This window comes from Pinus tabuliformis, chromosome X (assembly GCF_031772625.1).
Source record: "Pinus tabuliformis cultivar Carrire ecotype Pingquan chromosome X, CPIR1, whole genome shotgun sequence".
NCBI classification, from domain to species: domain Eukaryota; kingdom Viridiplantae; phylum Streptophyta; class Pinopsida; order Pinales; family Pinaceae; genus Pinus; species Pinus tabuliformis.
In genome coordinates, this window is record NC_142308.1 from 444,873,301 (window position 1) to 444,883,180 (window position 9,880).

At 35.7% G+C, this 9,880-nt stretch overlaps 1 protein-coding gene across 1 annotated transcript; it reads left to right on the forward strand.

Annotated features, from left to right (window-relative positions):
• Positions 1–8,265: 8,265 nt before the first annotated feature.
• On the forward strand, positions 8,266–9,025 carry LOC149140490 (serine/threonine-protein kinase GRIK1-like). The gene is made up of 3 exons (XM_089450640.1): positions 8,266–8,344; positions 8,430–8,508; positions 8,626–9,025. Exons 1-3 carry the CDS (start codon positions 8,288–8,290, stop codon positions 8,796–8,798), a joined length of 309 nt encoding a protein of 102 aa, XP_089306766.1. The 5' UTR covers positions 8,266–8,287; the 3' UTR covers positions 8,799–9,025.
• The last annotated feature ends 855 nt before the right edge of the window (positions 9,026–9,880 follow it).

Genomic DNA, 9,880 nt, shown 5'->3' on the forward strand with positions numbered 1-9,880 from the left:
ATTAAGGAATTGTATAAATTTTATGGTCATTTAGTTATTTTCCTGTGTAATTTTCCGTAGGTGATCTTGCTCGAGGCATAACCAAATACCGTAATGGAAAATTTCCATCACTAAAAGCAACCAATGAAAAATAAAGTTTCTGTTTGTAATCATAGTCCCAAATACAATCATCTAAATAAACCATTTTAAATCCTCCTTTTCTCTACATTACCTTTGTATCAACTCATACATTATGATAAATCACTTCCTTCCCATCACTTTCATTTCATGCCAATAAGTTCACTCAACATTGCAACTATCGACTCAATTGTTGACGTTGTTGGTGTTGTTAGCTCAACTTCTCCTACATCCATCCTACTCTAGCATTATGACTTCCAAAATCACAAAAAAACTCTCATCTTCTATATCATGTTAGGTTGCATCATCGATGTCACCTTATGGGACATGCAATTCCGTGCTGAATGGGATGAAATTTATAACCTTGCCACATCAAAATCTACTCCATTCCTTCTAATCAAAGGAGATCGTGTCATTGATTTAACTAGAAGGACTATTGGAACACACTAGTTCCAACAATGGTTTTAGGAAAGAGGTTCCAATGCATCCTTTCCTTCATTGAGTTGAACATACACATGTTTCTCTATTAGTATTTTCAAAACAAAATCAAATTATAAAGTTGTTGAAATGTCCCACTATGAAAAATCCCCATGGATTTTCATCTGTGCTACTACGACAATTAACATGGAAGATTTTTACTTCCTTGCATGCCCCCTTCACATTCATGGGATGAAATTCGTGCAAAAAGTTTTCCAACAATCTGAAAGCATGTGGCATTGCATGAAATACAATGGTCCCTTCCTTGAATGTGACTACCATTATGTACTTCGTCTTGAATTGCATGACCACATTAGGGATATAGAAAATGTCATTTCTTTCAATGATACTACAACTAAACTTTTGGTTGCAACAATGAAGGACCTTTTCCTCCTTTCAAGCGAGCTACAATCCATCAGAGACATCTCCACCAAGATCAAATGTTATCATTTATTTTTCAACCTTTCTATTAAAATAGTCACTTTCAACATTATTGAATGCCTCTACCTAACCCTTATGCACTTTGATTTATGTTCAAAATTTATTTCATTCCTTTTAAAAAAAACCAACGAAATTGAACTCCTCTTTTATACACCTTCTACCTACAAGGAAAATTGAACTCCTCTATTATGTACCTTCTACCTACAGTGAAAATTGAACTCCTCTATTATGTACCTTCTAGCTACAAGGATTTCCATTGTTTTGGGACATTTATGTTAGTGCAACTTTCTTCTGAAATTTAACATCCTACTACATTCTTTAGAAATATGGAAACTCAAATTTTTTATTGTATTTCATTCTCCATATACTTTGCTTGATTGTTGCCTTCCACATTCCCCCACTTCTCCTATCGGCGTTCCTTTGCACCTCTTAGTGAAATTGCTAGGATACAAAGCATCGATGAAGTAGATATACATGTTAGAAATAGAACCAACACTCAATTTTCCAACCAACCCATGAAACCGCCTATATACGTGTTTCTCTTAGAATATGGATTTCAATAAATTGAAACTAGTTATAATGTAGATGATTTTAAAATTACAATGCCTTTTGATTTCATAAGGTTATGTTTGACATGCATCATGTATCACATGGATCCTAATACCACATTAAATTGGAAATGACAATCACACTCTCGTACATCGTACAATATGTATCCAAATGAAAATAAAAAGTTTCCATAAACACCTATCCAAGACACATTGTCAATGCAATCTAAAAACACACACTTCAAAATGCATAAACATTCATACAATTTTTTTAGTGAAAACAATAACTACATATTGATATACTAAACCATAACAACATATTTATATTCGTTATTCTCAAAGGAAAAATTTCAATTTTCAAAAAGTCAATATGTACTAATCATTAAAAAAACATGTTAATTTTAATAATACACTTTCTGAAATTAATTTTTTTTTGTTACATACCCATTTTATTCAACCCCATTTTTTTTGGGTAGGTATTTTTAATAATTTTTAACCCCATATCGTCACATAAAAACCATAATAATGAACAACCTAATCATATACAAACACTAAAATCACATATATGCAAACACCAAACTCATTGTTCCAACAGGCACACAATAAGGTTCGGGACACAATTAATTATGATATGATTTGTCATATAGGTTATCTAACTTGCTACACATTAATGTCAATGAATGTATTCATTTTTTATGGTTTAGAATAATATAAGTAACTTGTGTTTGAGTCTACCCTTAGTGGGTTTATTTTGTATAGTACAACCCCTTGTTATCATGGTTTATATATTTTTAATTTACATATGGCAACTATATAGGAGGCATTTATATGCAACTAAATTTTATATTTAGTGAAGCCCATTAGATTTTATTGGTAGTTTGGGTGATTTTCAAGGCTATGGAGGTTTTCCACTCCTACACGAGTGATTGTTTGACTATCCATTGCCCATGTGATTCACATGATTGTCTTACTCAATTCTATTAATGGTGGAGATTGGGTTTTCCATGATTTCAGGGTTGATATTTCTTTAACCTAGGGTGAAAACCCTCTTGCACCTAATGTTTTTCCCTCGACTCATTGTCATGGTTTCACCTTGTCCTGCATGGATTATAGAATTTCCTCCGATGGACAACAAGAGTATGGAAACCTCAATTTGTCTGGTTCAGAATTTATTTTTATTAATTATATGGTGGTATTTTTTCCTTTTTGAAAATTGTAAATGGTGATTTTGCAAAGGCATCTCACTACCCATAATGAAGAACTCTTATAGGTAAGATTTGTTGTTATATTATAATTTAAAAATATCAATTCAACATTTATTCTTATTTTCTATTCTGATCCAAAACTGCCATTGATGTAAGGAGACTTTGGAAGGTACATTCCCTTCTTAGGGCACATGTTTTATTTTTGCCAAAGCTCTTATACATTGAATTTGTTTTTTTTTATTATTCTTTTCACCAACCCAACTAAATATGTCTCCACTTCCTAGATTGGAATCCTTGCTTCCACTTTGTTGATTATAGGCGCACAAATACAAAACGGATGTCTCATTTCTCGGTGTTTTATATATATTTGATATTTATGCCGTAAGGCGTTTCCCTTTGGGATTAACTTCCCTGGATGCCACTGTGTAATGCCTTGAGCCGTTGATCCATTGTGTTAGACGATTAAAAAAATCTCTTCCGTCCGATCATTATAGGCGGTTGCAACGCATGTAATGTGACCGATTCATTCTCCTTGCAACGCATCACATCTCGCAGCGCATCACATCTGGCCAGCATGCACTCTTCAGGTTACCTGTATTCCCATGTTTCTAATGGCGAATAGGTATAAGGAAATGTTACCCTGCATGATATCCAGGGCAACCACAGTCGATGTAATATGGAGCGGAATGGGCGGGACAAGGAACGGTGCACTGCAACTGGTAAGCTTGTATTTTTTTTTTCAATTACCATTTTGTTTTACTTTCTGATTACTAAGATGCAGTTTTCTGTGACTTGCAGAAGATGCAGTTTTCTGTGACTTGCAGATGTATGCAGAATTGCAAGTGCTTTCACCGTTGGTTCCTGATCGAGAGGTTTACTTTCTTCGATTCTGCAAACAACACGCTGAGGGCGTATGAGAAGTGGTAGATGTATCTATTGATGGCCTTCGAGATAATTCGCCTGCGGGATTTATGAAATGCAGGAGGTTGCCTTCTGGTTGTTTGATTCATGACATGCCCAACGGGTATTTCAAGGTTGTGCCCGAATCTTATATCGCTGATAATGGGGAATAGGAATTATCAGGCGGTTACAGTAACCAATTAATCTCAGATGTAATGTATATGTGTTTGATGAGATATCAGGCGACACGGGTAGAGCATGCAGAGTATGATGTTAGTGGAGTGCACAGGCTTTACCGTTCTCTGTTAAATTCGGGGATTTTTTTTTCCCTTTCTTCCTTCATTGCTAAAATGTGGGAGTTTGTCCAATGAAGTCAGTTGTGTCATGTGTGGATAACGCCTGAAATTGAAGGGCTGCCGTTCGCAAGGTGTCATGATGATCAGCCGGTGTTTGGTGTTGATATTGGTAGCATGAGGACGGATAGAGGTTGGTATTAGGAACGCGTACGCAGTTGTTTTCTGTGTGGATAATTTAAGAATGGGATTGGAAGCTTGGTGTTATTGTGAGTCAGTTAGGATTCCTATGGATTTCTGGGATTCTTATTCTTTTCTTTATTTATATTGTGGGTTGATTGAGTTATGAATTGAAGATGGACTTAAATTCAACAGCAGTTTGTATCATTGGAAAATGTCATACAGAAGAATTGTTATTTGGTATTGGTACCAGAAGACAATGTCTGGATGGAGTTGACATTCTGTATGGGATTGGAAGCTTGGTGTTATTGTGAGTCAGTTAGGATTCCTATGGCTTTCAAGGATTCTTATTCTTTGCTTTATTTATGTTGTGGGTTGATTGAATTATGAATTCAAGATGGGCTTAAATTCAACAGCAGTTTGTATCATTGGAAAATGTCATACAAAAGAATTGTTATTTGGTATTGGTACCTGAAGACAATGTCTGGATGGAGTTAACATTCAGTAGTTGTGTTCGGTAAGAGGTGAAGCTAAGATGGTTTATGTTGTATTATAGAAATCTCCAGGAGCATATCAAGCAAATATTTTCGCTCTTGGACTTCGAAGAATAACAGTGGAAATTGGGTGTTTTTTTACTACAGGAAATTGGAACCGTTTTTCCTTGATTTTAATATTTATGTCTATCTATTAAAAACTTGAAATTAACACAAATGCAATCACATCATTTTTTCAAGAAATATTCATGCTAAAATATCGGCCGGCTTTAACCAGAACTTATTATGAACATGCAGAAATATTCATGCTAAAAAATTGGTATAGGATCCGGAGTTGGGACTTCTAATTTCTACCCCGAGAGACTATTTTTACTTTTGCTATTTCATAATTTTCTTCATAAATATTGATACCCCATTTCAACTAGAACTTCAACGGTTCAAGAGGGCCAAAAAGTATGAGACCCTTGTAATTATGCTGGTATGGTCGCTTGATAAATGCTGGTATGGTGTTAGGTTCTTATCCCTTCATTGGTGACTCCTTGCAAGGCACATATGACAAGGTAAATGAATCTCTGCTGCTTTTGACTTTTTAAACAGGCCGGATGGAGGGAAATACTTATTTTGTTGTTACTAGTGGTGGCTTAGATTGTTCATGATCCACTTGTACTTCCAAAGGATATGAATCCAACTTGCAAACTTACTCGAAGGTCTTCTTTGCAAGGGTAAGTGACTTTTCTCAATTGAATGTTTTACAGAGCAGATTTTAATTTTAAGAGTTGCATTGCTGCAAATTTTGAAATTCACCATAATAATCAAGCTGCCACTATTGGATTTCACAGATCCGAAGAAAAGGATGAGCTTAGAGGCTGTTGCAAGGCATCCGTGGGTTATGAAGGATTTCACGTCAACTGTGCAAGTTTTGGGGAAATGTGAACAGGGTAGCTCTAGATATCATTCTGATCATCATGAGCAAACTGTAGCTTCCTCTGAAGCATTGTCAGAATCAGTTTAACAGGGATGGTTATGGTTTTTATTTTTACATATTTCATGGCTGCTTAGTCATGGAAGAGATGCTATGGTTCTTCAGAAGAGAGGGTTCCTTTTCTCATTGTATTTATATTGAGTTGCTCTATGATGCTTGTACATTGTATCTGCCTGTATGACTTTAGATATTTAGCGGCATGATTTAGTTGGACTTCCTTCTAATGCAATTGGGACCTCAAAGGAATATTATTTGACAGTTCTAACCATGCAAATAATAATCAAGAATCACATGATATGGTGGCTCATGTTCAAACTTCAAACTTTCAAAGCACTTCACTGTCAAGAGCTCTGGGGGAATTCTTCAAGATATCGGTGTGTCAGTTGCAGATTATGTGCTGGTAAGGTTGCAGCAAGCAAGTTCAGTGTCTCTGTTGTAAAATATGTGCTGTTAAGATGTAGCAATCAAGTTCTTCATACTAGGAATTCCCTGGTGTAATTCACAATCAAATAATATTGCAATTTGTGCATCCTCCTTGTAAAGGGATGTGAGGCGGAGGGTTTTAAGCACCTTGTGCATGTAATAACTCTATTTATGATAGCTTATTTTTTACGGCTTTGTGCAACCTGTTTTCAAACTAGGTTGGTTGCCAGTCCAAATATCTGCAGAGATCTTGGCCATTTCAAATTGATCTAGAATCGGTCAAGTTAGTTTTCTTGTAGTGGAATATTATAAAGACCTTTCCTTTTATGGTTGTGGTACACAACTTGACGAGTGTAACAATAGAAAAGCAAGCTAATTGTGTGGCTAGGTTTTTCATGGCAGTGATGGAACTATCCCTGAATAAAATGGTCATATGGGGCTTCATATTTAGATTGTGATTTTTATTCTTATCTATTGATGATGCATCTGTATATTCACAAACGAAACCCAATAGATTCGTTGCTGATTTCTTGGAGCTGAGGGTTTCTATAACAAGCTGATTGGTACCAGAAAGCCACCAAAGATGCGGCTTTGAATGGAGGATTTTGGGAAATCTCTAAACTAATTTTGTCTACTCATTTGCTACATTGCTGAGTTTGATCAGATTTCCAGTTGGTGCTTATACCAATCCATTGAACTGATAAGAAGGCATTAGAGTGTTGGTATTAAATGGCTGATTGAACTGTGGAACCTTGCTTGCGGATTGAGTTCCATTCCCTTTATATTGGCCTCTATTATTTAATTATTGTGCAATAAGCACTGGTAAGGAATCAGCGCTTTAATTTATACAGTGATGTATGAATAGCCATTTCATGTTTTTGCTTGAAATTGCAATATCCATCTTTGTCTGAGCTTCTAATTTTAAGCTTTTGCAAGTGGGGTTAAAGCTCAGCAGTGAAGATGGTTGTATGTTAAGGCAACCACTAAAGTTAAATTTCTTGAGCCATGAATAAGCAATTGGAGCCATGTGCAAATCTCTGGGTGATTTTGACAGAAAAGTACGCGCTGTCATGACAACTTAACCAAATGAAAGTCCTCGTGTTCAGTTGTTTGCCCCTCAAGGGCCACTTTAATTGTTCAAGTGGGCTGCTTCTTGTGTCTGATTCCTAGGCATTGTAATGTTTCTATCTGAGCTTTAGAAGGAAGCGATTTCAAAGAAAAATTGCAATTATTCTAGAACTTGGAACTCAAATAGTGAAGATTGCAGACGAAGAGAGTTGAATGGGGAGATGCTGGAAATTTCGGGTATTGTACAAACTTGAAATGGTAACTCATAAGTCAAAACTGAAATCTATATTACAATTTTTGTATTCATTATGTATTCAAAACCAACTGTTTTTCAATTTTTAATTACACAATTTTTTTCATGTTTAACTTGCAACTAGATTGAGATGTTATGCTGTGCAAGGAAAGGAGACTTGGCATAAATGGCAGTTGCCTGTAATATTAGTTTTGAATGTGCTAGATTGTTGACAATGAAAATAATATTTCTTACACTTGGTGTGCATTTGGTCGTGATAATGTCCATCGATATTTTGTTCCAGTTTTTTGGTGGCTTGTAAGTTCAATGCATTATATCTTTATTTGTGATGTTTTTCAAAATTTCCATTTTATCATTAAATTCTTTCTATTCATTTGTTGAGGATTTGGTAAATTAATATCTAACATTAAGAAAAATAAGATTTACAAATCATTTTTTTGAGCAGCTGGAAAGGCATGACCCCTTTTAAAGTTGCAAGAGTAGGAACGTAGGCACAAGAAGAAGATCTAGAGCTGATGTTTGAGACATTTCTGAAGCACTGAAGACAGATAATGAATTTGGCATGCTTGCAACATTTAAATTTGACAAGTTTAAAAACTTGAAATTAACGCAAATGCAATCACATCATTTTTTCAAGAAATATTCATGCTAAAATATCGGCCGGCTTTAACCAGAACTTATTATGAACATGCAGAAATATAAATGCTAAAAAATTGGTATAGGATCCGGAGTTGGGACTTCTAATTTCTGCCCCGAGAGACTATTTTTACTTTTGCTATTTCATAATTTTCTTCATAAATATTGATACCCCATTTCAACTAGAACTTCAATGGTTCAAGAGGGCCAAAAACTATGAGACCCTTGTAATTATGCTTATGCTGGTATGGTCGCTTGATAAATGCTGGTATGGTGTTAGGTTCTTATCCCTTCATTGGTGACTCCTTGCAAGGCACATATGACAAGGTAAATGAATCTCTGCTGCTTTTGACTTTTATAACAGGCCGGATGGAGGGAAATACTTATTTTGTTGTTACTAGTGGTGGCTTAGATTGTTCATGATCCACTTGTACTTCCAGAGGATATGAATCCAACACTTGCAAACTTACTCGAAGGTCTTCTTTGCAAGGGTAAGTGACTTTTCTCAATTGAATGTTTTACAGAGCAGATTTTAATTTTAAGTGTTGCATTGCTGCAAATTTTGAAATTCACCATAATAATCAAGCTGCCACTATTGGATTTCACAGATCCGAAGAAAAGGATGAGCTTAGAGGCTGTTGCAAGGAATCCGTGGGTTATGAAGGATTTCACGTCAACTGTGCAGGTTTTGGGGAAATGTGAACAGGGTAGCTCCAGATATCATTCTGATCATCATGAGAAAACTGTAGCTTCCTCTGAAGCATTGTCAGAATCAGTTTAACAGGGATGGTTATGGTTTTTATTTTTACATATTTCATGGCTGCTTAGTCATGGAAGAGATGTTGTGGTTCTTCAGAAGAGAGGGTTCCTTTTCTCATTGTATTTATATTGAGTTGCTCTATGATGCTTGTACATTGTATCTGCCTGTATGACTTTAGATATTCAACGGCATGCTTTAGTTGGACTTCCTTCTAATGCAATTGGGACCTCAAAGGAATATTATTTGACAGTTCTAGCCATGCAAATAATAATCAAGAATCACATGATATGGTGGCTCATGTTCAAACTTCAAACTTTCAAAGCACTTCACTGTCAAGAGCTTTGGGGGAATTCTTCAAGATATCGGTGTGTCAGTTGCAGATTATGTGCCGATAAGGTTGCAGCAAGCAAGTTCAGTGTCTTTGTTGTAAAATATGTGCTGTTAAGATGTAGCAATCAAGTTCTTCATACTAGGAATTCCCTGGTGTAATTCACAATCAAATAATATTGCAATTTGTGCATCCTCCTTGTAAAGGGATGTGAGGCGGAGGGTTTTAAGCACCTTGTGCATGTAATAACTCTATTTATGATAGCTTATTTTTTACGGCTTTGTGCAACCTGTTTTCAAGCTAGGTTGGTTTCCAGTCCAAATATCTGCAGAGATCTTGGCCATTTCAAATTGATCTAGAATCGGTCAAGTTAGTTTTCTTGTAGTGGAATATTATAAAGACCTTTCCTTTTATGGTTGTGGTACACAACTTGACGAGTGTAACAATAGAAAAGCAAGCTAATTGTGTGGCCAGGTTTTTCATGGCAGTGATGGAACTATCCCTGAATAAAATGGTCATATGGGGCTTCATATTTAGATTGTGATTTTTATTCTTATCTATTGATGATGCATCTGTATATTCACAAACGAAACCCAATAGATTCGTTGCTGATTTCTTGGAGCTGAGGGTTTCTATAACAAGCTGATTGGTACCAGAAAGCCACCAAAGATGTGACTTTGAATGGAGGATTTTGGGAAATCTCTAAACTGATTTTGTCTACTCATTTGCTACATGGCTGAGTTTGATCAGATTTCCAGTTGGTGCTTATACCAAT